General features: G+C 44.7%; 1 protein-coding gene across 10 annotated transcripts in view; it reads left to right on the forward strand.

Annotated features, from left to right (window-relative positions):
- NRXN2 (neurexin 2) overlaps window positions 1-20126 on the forward strand; it is a 2155080-nt gene that overhangs the window by 2058742 nt on the left and 76212 nt on the right. For all 10 annotated transcript variants that reach the window (XM_078660761.1, XM_078660766.1, XM_078660765.1 and 7 more), the window contains one exon: window positions 5900-5978. In XM_078660761.1, the coding sequence (XP_078516887.1) occupies window positions 5900-5978 (79 nt within the window). The remainder of the gene's footprint in view (window positions 1-5899; window positions 5979-20126) is intronic.

The following is a 20126-nucleotide window of genomic DNA, read 5'->3' on the forward strand; positions in this document are numbered from 1 at the left end:
TAGGTACCCTTCGTAAATTAAGATGTACCAGTCAAAGAAAAACTTGAAGATTGCTTTATTGGTCAATTACTTGTCTACTCGTGTGAAACTGATGTTTCTAAACTCAGGTCGGATCCAAATGCATTTATTTGCACTAATACATTTTTTGTTAAACTTCTTGTTGCCTTACAATCACTTGAGAGCTCTTTCTATGTAGCTCAGCCACTCTCTGCTCAGATCCTTGGAGAAAGTTTTCCCCTCCTAAGTACTTTTCGCCAAGGTTGGTGTGAAGGCATGGATGGTCTCCTTCTACCACCGATAGCTCATTTCTACCCATTATTCCCGCAGTCGTAATTCACTACACTTCGCCATTGGTGCGCATTCCGTTAGTAAAGAAGCCTTGTTTGAGAGGTTCATTAACGTTAGCAAGGCTGGGTGCTTGACTGTGGCTGCTGCACTCAACCCTCTTAGGTACATAGGCAGGAGGAATGAAGTTTGTGTATCGAACCTCTGTCATTGCCATTCACCGAGGGCAGGTATAGGAAGGGGCAAAGGTGAGTTGAAGACTGACCCCTCGGTTGGCTGCTCCTTCTAAATTGTGGCCAACTGTAAATGAGTAAACCAAAGTCGAGTAACCAATAGTCTTTTGCTTAGGAGGCAAACCACAAAATAACCTTTCTCAACTACTCTAACTTGAAAACCAGAGGGGATATGTGTGCTCTAATTCCAGGGTGGTCTGACTGTAAGTGGTCAGGTTGGCTACTCCAGTGAGGCTTAGCTATTTATATTGACCAGAGTTGCGGGAGGCATTAGATGTACAATAGAGATGCTGTAAAGGAGGAAGAACTCTGCACATTTCACCCTAAGATTTCTGGAAGAAGTGAAGCCGAAGCTTCAGGCCCAGATCTCTGTACTGGGGTGAATGTATGACATTGTTCTGCATTCTGTCCATCAACTGTTGTTTTTGCATTTGTCACCCCGAGTGGGATGGGTATGCACAGACGTGAGTCCCATGCTCTCCACACCACTGGAGTTAAGCTATCCTGGCTGAAGACGGCTGATAGACAGAAACCGGTCCTTGGATGCTTGATTCCGGTCCAGGAAAGACATGGCTTGGCAGTTCGGGCTGGACTGTTCCCATGAGGCACAGGGTCAATGCTGATTTGCATATGGCCATGTCTGAACTGGGGTGGTGTGGAGTGCAAAAAAACGATGGATTTAGGCCCAGATCTCTGTACTGGGGTGAATGTATGACATTGTTCTGCATTCTGTCCATCAATTGTTGTTTTTGCACATGTCAAATCAGAGGCAGGACCACCCAAAATAAGAGCAAATACAGAATTCTTCCACTTTAGACTAGTGCAATGATTAGATCCTTTTAGAAGAACACAATTGAACTTAGGGCCAAAATGAAGTTTATGTCCTCAAACTAAACCAGTAGTGTAGCTCACCTGTCCGACTACTGTACCTCGTCCACCCCCGCCATTGATCTGCCAGCGGCTGTTCATGTGCGCCCTTCCCGGATTTATGCCCCAGGAGCCATTTGCCACTGGTGGCCAAGTTCTCACATAATGGGAGGTTTATCTCATCCCTGCAACTGTTCAGTCCTTTATTGTTACTCCCTGTCAGAGGGATATTGTGACTTTCTGCCACTTCCCCTGTCTGTGGTGCCGGCACGGCAGCTGCTGGGAACGTCATTTGTGCTCCCTTAATACTGATCTGGACCAATCTGTCAAATGATAAGTCCTTGCATTGTGGGAGAGATTTCAGGGTGAGCAATCTGCCCACAGTGTGTGAGTTGAGTGCAGTGGATGAAACGTTTGAACTTGGCTTCCAGGCTCTCTGCCCTTTGCAGCCATGTCCTCAGCTCATTTCAGGTCTCCCTCCGTCTCACCTTCCTCAGCCATTTCTCTCTCCTGCCATGCTGTATTGGGACCATATCACATTTGATGATGCTACTTATAGTCATTGACACGTTTTAGCTCTTTCAGGGTCTTCGACACGTTTCAGCTCTTTCAGGGTCACCAATCGAAACGAGAGGCAGCCCTGGATCATTGCGGTTCAAATCCTTATAACCGTGCCAAAAATAACGTTGCAAAGCCAATAGGCCTGGCCAGTGTATGTAAACACATGCATTCACAAATGTTGCTTTTATGCGTTGCATGCACAGATCTTGTTTATCGTATTGGTGTTTGTGCAGATATCAGTTCTGTGACAAAGGCAGCAAAAAGGGCTGTTTTCCGCATAGAATGATTGTAGGAGTTAGAGTTGAACTTCACAAACAAAGTGATGACTGATTGTATTTTGGGCATGAAATAGTCCTCATGGATTCCAAACGATGTACTTCCTGGAAGGCAGAATAAAATAGGATTCCAAACGATGTACTTCCTGGAAGGCAGAGCGCTATAGAAATAGCTAATAGCATGAAGTGTGAGAGTTATATGCCTCTGCGTGGAGACAAAGCCCACGCTATGAATATTTTGGAAAACCGGTAACAACTGCACTGTTGAGCCAAGCCTAAAAATTGGCTTCTTTTCCCTTCCATGATCAGAAACTGCAATGTGTCTGTAAAGGACGCCTGCACTGTTGCTGCCTGTGCTGTATCCAAGACAAAGAGAGTTACCCCTTAAATGATCAAGGGAAATGAGGTAAACTACCAAGAATAAAAAATGTATTCCCTAGACCCACAATATAACCATTAGTATATACTAAGCACAAGTAACAATGGAATATATCAAAGATAGATCATTTATTAAAATGTCATTCCTTAACAATAAAAAACGTATTAATTACACAATATTCAATTAAAAGTTTAAAAAATCCGACATTACAAGTAATAACAAAATCCGAACAAATCACATAAAATCATATAACATCATTATGGCCAGCATAATTGGGACAGACAAAAACAAGCAGTATGATATCGTGTTTATCAATTACCATTTGTACATCCAAAGAATATTTTGAGACACTATTTCTTATACATTCAAAATAATTTGTATTAGGAAAAAAGTGTTATTTGTAGGATTGTACTGTATGATACGACTGCCTGTGCTGTACCAGTCATGTTTACATTTGAAGGACTCCCATTTTCAAGTGGTTCTTTCACCAAAATTCTGTGTTGGCATCTCTAACCAAGGTGCTAGGAGTCTGCCAGTTCCATGTACCCAATTACCAGAGGTACTGCAGCTCTGAGCTTTCCTGTCATGAGCACATTTTAACCCCTTCCACGCTCATGACGAGCTCAGCTCGTCATGAGTTACGCCTGTCGTACGCTTATGACGAGCTGAGCTCGTCATGAACTGCGGCTTTTCGCAAAAGTCAGCGCACAGCGGGAAAACCCGCAGCGCGCATGGGGTTAAAATATTCAGTCATCACGATGTACTGGGTGCCCTCCTGGCCTGGCCCTGCAACGGTATTCTCTCTTTTTTTTTTTTTTGTTGTTTTATATAGCACAAACTCGACCCGAAGGCATCAGAGCGCTTTACATGAGCACCAATTGTGTTACAGACTGACATGTTCATTTTGTTAGGCACGGGGAGATTATGTGATTTGCCCACAATCACAGGATATTGAGCGTCCCTGCCGACACTTGAACCCGGTTCCTCAGCTTAGAGGTCGACCAATCTAGGTCAACTCCCTAATTCATTGCTGCATAAAAGGAATGGGGAAAAGGTTTTGCCGTGCTTTATTAAGATCTACTGAAGGCCCAGGCTCACACCGAAGGAACGTGTTTCTCAGGCTCTGTCGTTGAGATTGAAATATGGGTAGAGCATGAAAAATGAGCCATGGTAACAAGAAAGGTGGGCTCAGAACAGAAACCGGGTCAGATGCCAATAGGCTGGTCTGCCAGATGCCTCACACCTCAGTTAGGGGGCACTGTGAAGATCACTGGAGCCCCTCTGTGGCAACATGTATAACAATTAGCGTGTTCCCTTGCGTCTAGGTCTGACACTGGCAGCCTGTCATGACTGTAGTCTTGCAGTCTGCCAGGCAGTCTGGCCGAACCAAGGAAATCAAACACCAGCACCTCAGCGAGGCTGGGCACATGTCTAGACAGTCAAACGAGTGTACATGTACCCAGCATGCTCGACGTGAACTGCCTGGGGTGCCATGTATTGTGTGGAGCTGTGATTGCGATGGGCAAGTTGGTTACAATTTGAAATACTTGTAGTGTCTTGGGGGCATATTCACAAGGTGTTAACTCCACCAGAATGTCACTTTTTCCAAGGTTCTGGTGGCGTTAATTCCTTCGCCTTATTTACAAGGCAGTGTTAAGCCACTTAACATGGCTTAAAACCGCCTTATAAATAATACCCCTATCACTCACCACTTAGCATGAAAGGGGCTTTCAATGGGTGTTGCAGGGGCGTTCTGCCGAAAACACCCATTTCTTTTCGATGCTGCTCCATATTTACAAGTTATAGGGCAGCGCCAAAATTACCGACAGGGAATACCTGGTCTTAAGCAAGAGATAAAAGGAGAAATGTTTTATTTCTCCTCATTTTTCCTTTTCCACGTGTGTTGCATTCTGCAGCACACATTGATATAGCAAATCGCCTGTAAAGATTGTTTATGTGCAGGAAGCTCTCTCTTACTGCACATTACCAATTGCCAGTGCAGCGCAGGCACCCTAGCAAAATGGCGCTAGGGTGCCATGCGGTGGCGCTAGAGAGCTTTTTAAGCGCCAGTACTAGGGGTAATGCAGGGGTGCACGGCATTCTGGTGACTACAGCACATCCCTGCATTTTGAAACTGCCGGAGCCCGGCGTTACCAATTTTGGCATAACACAGTACTCCGCCAGTTTCTTGTACGTTTCTTGCCCCATAGTTTGATGTTAGCCTTGTTGACGGAAAGAAGCATAGCGAAAGATTGCATTCTCTGCATATGCATGGTACCAAGCCTGTGCGGCGCTATCTGGTTGTACCCTGAATTATTTCTAACCATTTACTAGGATATCCAGGGTGGACAGAATGCCGGGCTTTTCAATAACATGCATCTCAGCTGGAGCAGGTTGACTGGATCCTGAATTTGCTTTATTGTAGTATATTGATTGCAGAGTAGCTGGGGCCTGGATTCTCTTTTTCACAATATGTGCATAGCATACATGAAAGGGACTTCCTATTACTAGAGTTTATGAGGCACTGACTTCTTCATTTGATTACCTTCCCATAGCACAATGCGGAAAAATTCCTAGGCAGTTACTGGAATTCAATTTACATTAATTGTAACATAACTAGATACATGGGGGATGACCCAAGCTCAGTGCGGACACATTTTTAAAACATCACAATTCTTTTATTGAAAAAAAAATTTACTTAAAAATGAGCACATAATAAAAAACACACAATATATGTATTCAACCACATTGATGTATAATACATTTGATACAATGTAATCAAGATGAGTAACGATAGGTGAGTGGTTATGTATCAAATGTATTATACATCAATGTGGTTGAATACATATGTTATATGTTTTTTATTATGTGCTCATTTTTAAGGAAATCTTTTTTTCAATAAAAGAATTGTGATGTTTTAAAAATGTGTCCGCACTGAGCTTGGGTCATCCCCCATGTACTAGTTATGTTACGATTAATGTAAATTGAATTCCAGTAACTGCCTAGGAATTTTTCCGCATTGTAGTATTACCCTGTCCTAGGAGTTCCACAAACTTTACAGGGGGTCCTTGATAATTTCATTACCTTTGCCATAGTACATTCACAACATGTTTGTAGCATTTCTTTGAGGGACCTGGTTTTTGAGCCCCAAGTTCCGCATAATTTGTACAGCGGTTAGCCTAGGGGAAAGTGGTTAGGAATCAGTAGCTTTGTTTTCTGCATCTTTCTAGTACTATGTATGTTTGTTTCGTCCACCTTGCTTAATGGACATACCTGTTTCATCTTCTTTCTCCTTACAGCTCGCTGACGACTTGCTAGTGGCGTCTGCGGAGTGCCCGAGTGATGACGAGGATCTGGAGGAGTGTGAACCTAGTACTGGTGAGTTTGTTTCCCGTCCCCCTCGTCCCCGCCACATTTACCCCTTCAACCAGCATAACTAAATGCAACACTGATTCCTGAGCCTGGATAGATCCAACCATAGGTCTTTTGGGAGGGATGCAAAGCCCATTCCTCCTTTGGTGACCTCGATACCACCCATTTCAGTTCTGGGTGGGTTCTGATAGGGTGAATTCTGTTTCCTCTTTAAGCCAATATCATAATAGTAATTCTACTTGGAACTGTGCAAACGATTGCTGCTCTTCGAAATATTTAACCACGTAGATTTATAACCCATATAGTTGTTTAGCCAAAGCAGAGACAGAGGCGTATGTCCCAAAGTACTGAAAGATGGGCGTTTAGCAGCAATAAAATAGGCAGCAATTCAAACTCTAGAGAACTGCTTATTTGTGCTCCCACACAATACCAGAGCTCTACAGTGAACGATCTTTTCATCCGTTCATGACACAAAGGGGCATATTTACAAGCCATCACCGCCACCGGAGCATCGCTTTTTTTGACGCCGCAGTGGCACAGCGCCATTTAGAATATTTACAAGGTGCCACTAAGCTACTTTGTGTGGCTTAACGCCACCTTATAAATATGCCCCTTTCCGCCACAGTCCTCTGCGGCAAAGGGCATGCAATTGGTGTTGCTGTGTGCATTACACCGCAAAGCCCATTGCTTCCTGACGCTGCCCCAGATTTACAAGGCTGGGGCAGCACCAAAAATTAATGCCTTGGAATACCAGGTGTTAGAATTGCGCAACGAGGAAAAATTATTAATTTCCCCATCGTTTTTGGCTCTTTCACTGGTGCTGCATTCTGCAGCACACTTAGAAGGTACACATCGTCATTATTGATTGTTTATGCGCAGGAAGGTGTTTCTTCCGGCACATAAACAATTGTCCCTTGAGCGCAGCCACCTTGCAACATGGTGGCAGGGTGCCTGCGTTGGAGCTAGGAAGCTTTTTTTTTGCACTGGCACTAGAGGAAACACAGGAATGCGGTGCATCCCTGCGTTCTGAAAATGTTGGAGCACAGCAGTGCAAAATTTAGCGCAGCTCCATGCTCCGACATGTTCTTGTGAATATGCCACAAAGTCCCAACTTGCCTATGAATTTCAGAAGTGTCTCATGTATGTCACTTTTGGGTAGGCAGGGGCAGTAACTGCTACGCCCAGCTTGCCTTTTAGTATCACTAGCACTTCCCTTGCTGTCCTCAGTCCCAGGGGTGATGGAGGTAGCAACATAAACAGAAAAATGAATCCCCTTGACCATTTATTAATTTTTTTCGTCTTCCCTGCCCTTCACTTAACCTAAAAGCAAAAGTGTCTCATTCGCCACAGACACATTCCATTCTTCAAGCAGCCTTTGGGTAGGATTTTAATCTCATGCCAACTATCAAGGAGTCTTCCTACTGTTGTATCAAGTACAGAAGAGTGGTTTTAATGTCCTACCAAACACTGGAGAGTCTCCCAAAAGTAACATCAACGACTGGACTATCCTCTAAAAGCCAACATCAGTCACTGAGGCCACATAAAACACTGGGATGACCTCCTGCTATCATATCTGTCACTAAGGAATTTTCAAAATGCCATATCAAACTCTGGTAGGGGTGTTCTCATTATCTTTTAAACCGCCACACCAATGTCATACCTATCTCAGCAGAATATTTACTATTAACCATCAGCCACTGGTGTATCTCACTAATGTCGTATTATTCACTGGGGCATCTTACTGCCATCTTCAACCACTGGAAAGCTGTCTCAGTGACACTCCGGCCTCTTGGAAACCTTCCAAACCCGTTCCACCATTGAGACGTCTTCCAAATGTACCATCCACTGCTGGAAGACTTCCTGCTATTTCATCAGCCACTGAGGTGTATACACAATCACATTTCCTCTGTTTCAGAGTCATACTCATGTCCTCATCAAGTACAGTGCAGTCTTCTCAATTCTGCATCAGTTAGTGAGGAGTTATCTTGATATACTATAAACATCTTGGGACCCATACTGTACCTTATCAAATATTATGAAATCTCTCAATGGCCATTCAGCACATGGTGAGCCTGTGTAATGCTACATTACCCCTGAAAAATCTTTCTAAAGTGCCTTCTTCTTAATATCCCACAATTGTAGCATACAATACTTGATTCCTGACACAAAGATCCTAACTTGCACTTCAATATGTGGTTGAGTGTCAGGATATTATGTGCTATTAGGAGCAAAAGCTTCCCACTGCTCACAAAGGTAAAGCCTCACTCTTTGACCAAACCCTGGGAGGTCTTCCTAGAGATGCATCAACTGCTGTGATGTCATATCGATGTGCCATCGATGTGCCATAAACCACTGGAGAGACTTAGGGCCTGAATACAAGTTCTATGATCCATCAGACCGCCGAACACATGGTGGAGGTACAGTGGCAGTTGGGGACCGCCGCACCAGTGGTCTGACCGCTATATTACAAGTACGGTGGTTAGACCGTGAGTGGACTGCCGCAGCCATCAGAGATCCGCGATCCATGGCGTGGCAGTCTTGAGATAGCAATATGCTTGGCGGTGCTGCTCCGGCACCGCCAAGCATATTACAAGTTTCCTCACTGCTACCCAAACCACGGCGGTGATACCACATTTTTTAGGGTGGCGGTGAGGAAACAAAGGGGGCCCTGCATCACCCCCTGGGGCCTCATGGTCCATGGAATGCATGCAGGGGATCACATGGTGTGCCCCCCTGTCTGCATGCACCCTTTTCTTACATGAAATGGACTTCACAGTCCATGCAGTGCAGGTACGGGCCTTGATGTTCCCATATCAATGCCTTTTTAAAAGGCACAGCCATTGAAACACTGAAGGACCGCCCAACAAACCAGGCGAAAACTGCTCATCTGGCGGGTGGCCGGCAGTCGAGTTTGGTAGTGCGGGAGCAAGGCAGATGTTGTGATGCCCCGCTCCCGCACCTCCAAACTTGTAATCAGGCCCTTAGTTTTCCGAATCTCCTACCAACTATGGAAAGCCTTCCAAAAGAGCCCTCAAATATTGGAGAGTTCCTAATATTCCATAAGTGAATGGGAGTCTACCTACAGTAGCATGAATCAATAGGATCCTTAATCATATCCTCTTAAGCAATTGGTGCATTTGAAATGTCCCACAAACCACCATACGTCTTTCAAATATTCTGTCTGCTACTTTGGGTTCCCATTTTATTTTGATCAACGTAAGCACTGTAAACTCATCTCACTCAATGGCCATTAATCCCAATGTGTTATCTATAACACTGTACATTTGCACAGCTCTCCATTGCCCTGCAGCCAGAGTTACACCATGTAAGTCTATATAAATACATACATAAAATTATTGGGGCGTCACCCTAATACCTGATCAATCATTGGGGTCTGTCTGAAATATCTGAGCGGTCACTGTGATCTCTTTCTAATGGCTCACCAGCCACTGCAAACCCATGCTACTGTCCGATCACTAAAAGGGTGTTTTCCCACTGTATTGTAATCTACTTTGGAATAGTGTTAGTGTTAAATCAGTCACTGGGTCATAACATAATGTTTCAATAATTACTGAGATATCTTTCTTATTTTACATCACCCTTGGGGAGTTTTACTGTCTTCCTTCCCTTGCCAATATCTATCTAAGATGCCATGGGTTAGTGAAGCTTCCTCCCAAAGTCCGATAAACCAATGGGCAGGTCCCAAATGTTCCTCCATTCAAGGTAGTCATGCCAATGTCTTATTAAGTCTTGTAGATTTTCCATAATTCCTTATCACACTCTGGGAATTTCTCATATTAGCCCATCCTCCACAGAGAAAGATCCAGTTTCTAGTGGTCCATGGGAAATCCTTCAAATGTCCCATCAACCACCAGTATCTTTCAGTTAACCCATCAACTTCTGGGTCAGTCACAAACAACCCATTAATTAATGCTTCACAATGTCCCAAACATCACTTGGAGTCTTTCTGTTGCCCGTGTGAACACTGGTATTTTCAATAGTGTTCTGCTGAGCACTGCATTCCTTCAAAATAGTCCATCAGTAAATGGGAGTCTTCTTATTTACTACTAAGGAGCCTGCCCTGTCGTCCATGAATCTCAGCACAGGCAGTCTCCCCAATTTCATACTGAGCACCGGATATAATTCCTAACATCTCATCAAGTAATAGGGAATTGTTCTAATACCTTATCAATCAATCCCACCTTTTGTAGGTAGTATCTCACTAATCCGACTGGGGTTGTTCTAAAGGCATGCCTTCCTAATATCTCTTTAATCACTGTTTTGTTGTTGTTGTTGCAATAACTCATATTTTATTTTTGTCCCTTTCAAATACCCAGTTATCACTGGGGCATATTAATGTGCCATTAACCATTTGACATTTTCTTACTGTCCTATTAATAACTGGCTATCTTTCTAAGGTCTTCTCAATCAGTGGACGTCTTCGTAGTGTTAATTAATTATTATGGCAAGTTTCCAATATCTCATTATTCACTTGCTGTGTTTAAAATTGGGGAATATTCTACTGGAGCATCTTCTTGTCCTTTAATTACTTGCAGGCCATTTTCCTAACACCACATGAAGTACCAGGGGTCCTCTTAATGTCTCATTAATTCCTGTCAGTCTACCTAATGTGCTTTCAACCAACTGGTGTCTTCCTACAATCTAGAAAGTTTTGGCGGCCACTTCCCAATGTCCTGTTCATCAATAAATACTTTTCTATCTATCATTGATTATCAATGCTTAGTCTAAAGGCCCCATTAGTTACCAGAACACATTCCTAATGTACTGTTGACAACTTGGCATCTTTTTTAACATCCATCTCTTTAGTCATCATTCTCCTAATGCTCAATCAGCATCTCCTTATTACCATAGGAAAATTAAGAGCTATCCTTGTATCCTGTTCATCTATACTAAGATGTCCGATCTGAGCTGGATGAATAATCCAGCCATCATAATATTTACTGACAAGTCTTCCCAACCTCATTTTAACCATACAACTTCTTCCTAATGCCACAACAAATAATGCTTTTCCCCAGTCAACAGCTTTACCAGACCAATCCACCCAACCCTGAGAAAAATGCTGTAACCCATTTTCTAACAAGCCTGACACTCGGCCTTGAACCCAACCAGGGAATAACCAGGTGTGATTAAGTTTGTGTAGCTGCACCCGAGAAGACACTACTCACTTGCTCCCCCATACACCTACTCAAACACTCACCTACTCACTCACTCAGATATAATGATCAGGGGCCAGATGTAGGAGCCAAAATACCGGTCGGTAACGGCCGATTTCGGCCGTTACCGACCGGTATTTAAGAATTGGCATGTAGGGGCATAATTTTACAGAATCGGTAAATTTACCGATTCTGTAAAATACCGAATCAGTATTTTTACCGATTCGGTAAATCCCAGATGTAGGTGGGACTCTTCTGAGTCCCAAAGGCCCTACAAATTCGGTATTTTACCACCCAATCCAATTGGGTGTTAAAATACCGAATCCAGGTGTGCATGCACATGTGTGCATGCACACCTAGCCATGTGACAGACAGACATGCCCTTAGGGCATGTCTGTGTGCCACATGGCGCACATGCCTATTTTTGGGGTGCCAGAGGGTGTCAAAGTGACACCCCCTGCACCCTTGCTGGAATCGGTATTTACCGATTCGGTAATTACCGAATCGGTATTTCCCATTGATTCCTATGGGCTTCACAGCCCATAGGAATCAATAGGAAATACCGATTCGGTATTTACCGAATCGGTAAATACCGAATATTAACGATTCGGTATTTCAACATCTGGAAATACCTACATCTCCCCCCTTCATATTTACCGATTCATAAATACCGAATCGGTAAAATTCGGTATTTATGAATCAGTAAATAACATTTACCTACATCTAGCCCCAATTCTTAATGTCCTACCTTTTCACTCGTTACCCTAGTATTTACACAATACCTGATGAATTTGACCCAAACCCCTGATAATGGTTTGTAAATGATTGATTGGCAATTACTGTGTTCTGACCTTAGCACAAATCCTAATCTTGTACAAATGAGATTTTGCACACAACTAGTTTTGCTGCAATTCCGTCAACTTGAGCTGTTTGCTTTCAAAGATTTTGCCCTGTAAAACCAGACAAAATGTTTTGGGCAAACGCTGCTGTAGAATGATCTAAAGTTCAGTGAACTAGACTAAAATGTCCTATGTGTGTTCATTGGGATTCCATCAATGAAATCTAAGAATCATGGCTGTGAGCTGTCTTCTGTATATCATATAGCCCTATATTTCTTCTATGAACCTTTATGAGAAGGAAAAGATTGAAATTCTCTAGCGGGGTGATCTACAGGGAGGGAATTATTATCCTCTTCAGCTGTTTTCTGTAGCTTGCATTATTACGGTGATATATATGCTATTTCTGGTGATGAGATTTAGTACAATTTTCTTCAGCAGAACTGGTTTGAGCAGAAAATGTCTTGCAAGAGCAAAAAGTATTTGCAGGAGGCATTTTCTACTCAAAAGAGTCAAATAATAATCAACATTTAATTTTCAAAATAATACATTTATTTAAAAAAGATTAAGACATTTCAAAATAATGGAACAATAAATCAATACAAGATGATAAGTTTAAGTATGTGAAACTCACACTAAAGTACTAAGGGCCTGATTACAACTTTTGGTGGTGCCGGAGCGGGTGGCATGCCACTGCCGCGACCCTGCACCGCCAAGAGTCATTACCGCCCACCCACCAGATTGCAAGTAATGATGTGGTCTGGTGGGAGGGCGGCATGGTGGTCGTGCTGCGGTGCTGTTTAAAGGTTCATTGTGAGCCTTAAATAGCACTGCCGCAGGACCGCCAAAACACATTCCTGCATGGAAAGGAGTACACCTTGTCATGCATTCCTTTCCCTGCAAGAACTGGGGAGGCAAAACTAAAGAGGGGCACATGTGCCCATCTGCAAGCATGTTGCAGCCCACAGACCGCAGCGGGATTGTAAGGGAATGCTGTTCCCTGGCTATTGTGGAGGTGCAATGGCAGTACGATCGCCTAGTCGTAGTAGGGCGGTTGGAGCACCGGTGCGGGGGTGGCTGAACTGGCAGCCCCACACCCGCGCCCTGTGAATCTGGCAAACCCGTAATTAGCCGCTTAGTGTACATTGGATTTAGAAAATTAAGAGCAGGTCGTAAAAAATACACAACAGAAAAAGTAAAATAGCCAAGTACACAACAACATACAGGTTGCTGATTAAAATTCTTTAAAATGAGCAGTGGCATTTTAAACTAGCGTAGGATGATTCGTCCAATTAGCCACAAAGAATGTAATCTGAGCTCAATCCAGGTGACCTGCGCCAGAGAAGCTTGGATCAAAAATCAAAAAACTTGATCTGTCTTGGTACGGAATCCAGCCTGGAATTGGGAGAGGATGTTGTTTTCTTCTATCCAATCAAGGAGGCGATCAAGGATTTGTTTGCAAGATATTTTTTGAGTGGCATCAATAAGACCTAAGGGGCGGTAGCTTCCCGGCTCCAATTTTCAACCTTTTTTTATAAATGGGTATTAGCTCTGTTTTTTTCAAGAGATGGGGCTATGGGCATCTGCCAGGACAGCATTAGCTACATGATTTAAGTATGGGGCCCAATCAGCCGGTTCAGAACTGAAAAGGTCCCTGGGATTTTATCAGACCCGTGGCTTTGCCTGCTTTCTGTGAGCAAATTGCTTGGGAGGTTTCAGTCAACATAAAAAAGTGGTTCAAGCCACTATCATTTTCGAGTCCTTGCGAAAGAACTGTTGAAATAGTATCACTACCTGAGACTTAGGTGGCTACGGTGATACAGCGATACTCGCCAGGTCCCTCACAGTAGAGGGCTTGGAAGTGGTTGACCCAATCTTGGGGGAGGATATGATTCTCAGGCTTCCCTAGGGTATTTTTTGACCATTGGCTGATCAAAGGCCAGAACACTGTCTGGTTTCCCGCTTGGACAGCAATCAAGATGTTGTCCCATACAGAGGTATCCCAGGCTATTTTTGCCTGACTTTGGGCAGCTTGGTACTGCGTTCTAGCAGACTGATTTTAAGAGCGAGTACCTCTTTTTATAGCTGATAATAATGTATTTTTTGCATTTCTGCAGGAAGTATTGTACCAAGAGTAATTATCAGCTGTGGACAGAATCTTATGGGAAAAAGGTTTAGTAAAATAAACTCTGAAAAACACTTATGGTGTATGGCCATGATGGCCATGGAGGTGGCTCCTAGATCAGCAAAGTCATGCAAAATTGAACTCAGATAGGCAAAAATCAGGGTGAGCAAAGCCTCATTGGTAGCTATGGGCTCTCATCTTAAATTCCACTGATTGTTGGTAGCAGATAAGATGCCACTTCCCTGGCACGAAGATTTGACCATCTGTTTCAAATTACCCCGGATGGTAAGAAGGAGGGAAAGTGTTCGCTTTCAACTCAGGGACAATCTCCATGTCAATGAGAGAAGACCCAAGAGGACAGATACAAGAAAATATAGTCAATGTTACTCAGATAGATATTTTTAGGGCACCCTCTCTTTCTGCAATGGTGGACGAGCTTTAAACTGGATATGGGAATTTGTTCGAGGACCAGTTCGGGCTTCCATTGCTAGTAGCCCAATCACTAGAGATGGGTGATAAAGTTAACTTAATAAAGTCATGTGAATCAACTGCAGATGGTAACCTGGATGCCCCAAGAATATCTGAGTGGATCACACTGAAGCATCTTCGGACATCCCTTATCCAATGGATGTATTTATTAATAAGGGAGGCCTTGTTTTCTCTGTAGCGTGGCTGTAACTTAACGCACCCATGTCATATATATTGTCCTAAGGTGCACAAAGGTGGCAGATTCCAAGCTACTCTCCCATCGTTTTTGTTTGGATGGTAGGAGAGATTTACAGCTATAATGTTATGTTATTATTATCATTTATATATTGCGCACAGATGCTCCAGCTAAGGAGCGTCCTGGCGCAAGGAAAAGGTAAACACAACACAACGCAAAAGAAGTACAACAACGGGAGAAGAAATTAAAACAGGTGAGTTTGCACGGCCCTACGAAATGCCAATAGATCCTCCAGCAAACGAATTTCCAAAGGGAGGGAGTTCCAGAGAGCCGCAGCTCTCACACGAAAAGAACGGCCGCCCATCCGGCTAAGCCTGAAACGCGGGATAACCGCCAGAGATTGCCCAAGAGATCTAAGAGAGCGAGTCGGGACATAGGCGGATAAAAGATTGTTGAGGATCTCAGGTGCCGATCCTTTTAAAATTTTAAAGGCAAGGCTAAGGGCCTTAAAGTGGATTCGACTTTTAATCGGTAACCAGTGTAGAGACCGCAGGGTGTTGGAAGTGGGGCAAGACCTCGGCAAACCCACGACTGCTCTCTCAGCAGCATTCTGTACTCGCTGCAGGCGGACGATCTCAGATTGGTTAACTCCCAGCAGGAGCGAGCTGGCATAGTCCAGCCGGGAGATAATCGTCGCTTGAATAATCAGCTGTCTCGTCGGGGCATCAAAAAATTTAAGCACCGGCCTTAGCCCACGCAAGACACCAAAACAGCATGCCGCCACTCTCTTGGTATGGGTAGTGAAGCAAAGGGTGTGATCTAGCCACACTCCCAGGTTCCTAAGTTCCATCACTGGAGTAGGAGCCGGCCCTAACTCCGGAGGCCACCAGACGCCTCCCCAGCGGTCCGCTCCCTTCCCAACGATCATCACCTCAGTTTTTTTCGCGTTCAGCTGGAGACAGTTGTTATTCATCCAGCTGGCCACCTCTCTCAGCCCATCTCGAAACCTGGGGGCATCCTGTTCGGCATCCCCGCTGATCGTGACCGCTACCTGCGTGTCGTCGGCATACGAGACCATGGTTAGGCCCCATTGCCTGGTGACATCAGCCAGCGGCCGCACGTACAAGTTGAAAAGCGTGGGACTCAGCGAGGAGCCCTGAGGGACCCCCAGGTCCAGCTGATGGAATTTGGACTGAAAAGGAGGGGTGGCAACGCAGAAGGAGCGATCGCTAAGGAAGGAACGGAACCACTGCAGAGCAGAGCCACAGATGCCAATGTCCTCCAGGCGGTGCAGAAGGATGCGATGGGACACCGTGTCAAAGGCAGCGCTAAGGTCCAATAAAATAAGCGCTGCCGTTTGACCTGCATCCAGCACACTCCGCAGATGTTCTACCATTGCCAGAAGGGCCGTCTCCGTGCTGTGACCAGCACGGAACCCATTCTGCATAGGATCGAGGACATTGGCCTGGGCCATATGCTCAGTCAGAGCCAGGTTGACGTGGGCCTCCATGACTTTGGCCGGCCAAGGGAGCAATGAAATCGGGCGGTAGTTTTCCGGTTTTAAAGGATCCAATGATGTTTTTTTCAGGATCGGGGAGACCACCGCCTGCTTCCACTTGGCAGGAACCGTACCTGAAGTCAAGGAAAGGTTAATCAGCGAGCACACCGCCGTACGCCCCTGAAAAGAGGAATCTCTAAAAAGGGCAGGTCTAAGCGGGTCCGCAGGAGAGCCGGACTTGACTCGTTGTGCCAACTTGACAAACCCATCCCAGGACAGAGTAGGGAGAGAGTGAAATGCCGGGCAGCTGCAAGGGCCCTTCGGAGGGATGAGTGGCAGCGTCGTGCTGGGAAACGACTGGTAAATGGTCTTAACTTTCTCCAAGAAGAAAGCGGCCAAAGTCTCGCAATGGGAGGTAGAACCATCCACTTGCGGAGCCGCTCTATTAGCCATCAGATTTTTGAGGGCTTTGAAGATGGTCTTCGATGGATTGTGGCTGTTACGGAATTCCGTCGCATAGAACGCCGCACGGGCTCTACAGATAGCTCGATGGTAGAGCTTGACTGAAGCCAAATACATGTTTTTTTTGGCCACATCATACGTCTTCCGCCATGGAAGTATTAGTATTAAATTAAATCCCATCCTAGGATAACGAGGATCTTTGTGGGAGTTATAGTTAACAAGACCTCTTGAGATTGCAGGACGAAGATTGTCATTGGGCGCATTGTAGATGGCGGTATTAAAGAAACTCGGCCTAGGATTAGAAGAGTTTTCCTCAATTCTGGGGTTAGCACGGTCCCTAGAAATCTTTAAAAGGGGTGCTGGGTAAACAGTCTGGTGTGAGAAAGGGATTTCCTCCTTAACTCCAAAGGGAGACTTAGGGATACATGCTGGCTGGATGATACTATGTTGTAGGTTAAATAAATGGAAGTGCCAGTGCCGCGCTCATTCAAATAGGAACCTCTGCCAGCCTCTCGGTACTCCCAATCTTGTCCTGCGCTGCTTGGTTTGGAGAGTCTGCGTTAGGTAGAAATAATTTCGCAAAGATCGTTTATTTGGTCTTGGGTCACCTCAGTCTGGACTGGCTGCACTATGGAGAAGATCCTTTCTTGGGGATTAATAGTGGACTTCACCGTTGTAGCTAATGCTGCAAAACGGTTATATCAGACTATTGTGGGTTCCAAAGAAACTTGATTCAAGTGGGCAGTGGTAGATTTTACGTGCAGTTGATTTGGTTGTTTTGAGGGCACTATTGAGGGTTTTAAAGAGGCATTATGAGCAGGACAATTAGATAATAAACTTTGTGTTGCTATTGGACCCATACAACTAGGGGTCTGCGAGGAAGCGTCTCCGGGATCTTTGAGGCTCTGGGATTTACCTGAGGTACCTGTTTCGTTAAATAGAGGGGCGACTTTAGTCGGGTTGCATGACTTGGATTTTACAGATTATTGAACGGTGGGATGCAGAATCTGCTTCTCTTCTTCTAAAAATCTGTCTATATCTTGCAAAGTACAATTGTTTGAACGTGGACGTGAAGTTTTTTATTAGTAGGGTCTCCCACATGCTATTCAATAGTTTTCCTTTTCCTCATGTTCCTCCTTTTAACTGTGCAATATTTTATACTACAAGTCATTAGCGATATTGCATACTGTCTAAATTCAGCAAAGCAGATGTGAGTCACGACAAGAAATCTCCGTAAGGTAACCTTTATCTTGACACTTTGTATCAGTTCATAGAACACAAAGATGATACTGCTAAATGGTATAATTAGATTAACCAAAATGGCACACGTTCTTCGTTCTGGGAGTAGAAAAGATATTGCCTATTGAAATCAAAGGGAGCAGTCCAGTTTAAGGGGGGTAGAAAACAGTGATCGTCCCCAACTCTGGATTTAAGCACGCGCATGAAAGACTTTCTGAATAGGCGCTCTAAAAGGCTACAAATTTGCCCTAGCGTCAGAAACAGCCCGACGGTATTCAAGGGCGCTAGTGTTCCACCTCAAATATAAACAAAGCTTATTAGCTGCGATGCACACAATCCACATAGGACTAACTACAACAAATATTTACAAGCACAGCAACACACACTTATACGCAATGGGTGGATTCGGAAGACTGGCCTGGAGTTAACAATGTCAGATCACTCAACGGCCACAATGGTGGTTTAAAAATCAAGGCCACCAAAAGATAGTATTAGTTAATCAGGGAGGTTACTTGTGTGTGCGGCCACTCGGTTGAGGCCACAACGCGGTTTGGACAATTTGTCGTAAGGATTATCCGCCAAGGAGTCCGAAAAAGAAAAAAAGTGCAAGCCGTGGGGAATGGGGAGGAGAACATCAATTGAAACAGTAAAAGCTTACCATGGAATCCAGTTCCAATCTTGACCACTCAGCAGGGAAAAATGTATAACAAGCAGAAATTAAAATGAAGCCAAGGGGGATTGCCCTGCCCTGGCTCTTTCTGACGGGCGCCGGACAGGCTTCACCAGGGTGCGGCCTGTGCTGTTTGAGCGCAGTGGACTTCAAATAGGGCTGATAATCAGGCACAGGTGGATATTGGCAGGGAATTGTGGGACATGCAGTCCCCAGTGGTGGTGATAACACTCGCTGCGGCTCTCCCTGTCAATAGTCGATGGTGCCAATGCCCTTGCGTGTAGCGGCCTTATCAGTCTCCTTTTAGCAGCTCACAACAGATGATTCTCTCCCGAGAAAAGTATCGACATGGTCAGTTCCACAACAGCTCTGTAGAGATTAAGGCAATGTTTACGGGTCATGGGGTGTTTTTTACGCTCTTCTCTGGGATGGCGGTGCTAGCTTACACTGAATAAACCATTACAATGCCCTACACGAATAAATAGGGAGCGCCAGTAGGGGCTCCCCTGGACATATGGAATGGGTTGCTGCACCAGATCATCCCCCTTCTCTCTATCTATTTTGCGGAACTGAGAACGTGCATGCGGAAGTGCTTAGTGGATTCCATCTTGCTAGAGAGGTTCCATCTACTTAGAGAAGGACTAATTCGATTTTGAGCTGATGGAGGATTTCACAGATAAGTACCTCCACTGATCAACAAAGTTCAAAACGCTTCCAGTGCCTGTTCCTGGGCGGTCAGAGTCAGAGATGCCTCATGAATTTTCTTCTTGATGAACTTCTGAGATCTTGCTCCACACTATGCTGTCCAGATAGCATCCAAGCAGTACAGTTAGTTTCCAACGCCCTTGAAACACGTTTGTTGGCCAAATCTCAAGTGGTTTTTTTATTATTTATATGCTCCAGTTACAGTCTAAAGTGGAGCTGCCTCAGTAGAAGCGACAAGATAGCTCTCTAGCTCTCCCTTTAAACATGAATTTGTATCTTAGTCCTCTCAGGATCTAAAAGGCATCCCATGACAATGCAGCTGTCACTCGCTCCAGGTTGGGTTCATTGTTTGGAACAGGAATGAAGCACGCCACAGGGAGTTGATCCTCCGAAACACATAAGGGAGAGGGCTGCCTGGTTTTGGTCACCATATGTCCTCCCGGTCGAGATTTTGTTTCTTTTAGTCTATCCAGGTGCAAGGATTTTTGGAGCCCAAAGTAAAATGTTGCTGTTTGGCAACTCACTTTCCCAACCACGAGGCCTCTTTAGAGGCTATTTGTTGCAATCTAGTGCTTTCCTTGGCCAATTGAGGTGATGCACCAAGGCAGCTGCTTTCTGGCCTGGTCCTGGCCACAGGGCACCAATGATTACAGGGACGGCTCGTGCAGGTAAGAGCAGTGTGGCGGGGGCCTCAACAGACGACGACGAGGGAAAATGAATTGTTTATTTAATTTTCCCTCATCTTCGTCTGTCGAGTTCGTCCCACCCCACCTCTCTTACC

The sequence above is a fragment of the Lissotriton helveticus genome, chromosome 9 (genome assembly GCF_964261635.1).
Source record: "Lissotriton helveticus chromosome 9, aLisHel1.1, whole genome shotgun sequence".
In the NCBI taxonomy this organism is placed as follows: domain Eukaryota; kingdom Metazoa; phylum Chordata; class Amphibia; order Caudata; family Salamandridae; genus Lissotriton; species Lissotriton helveticus.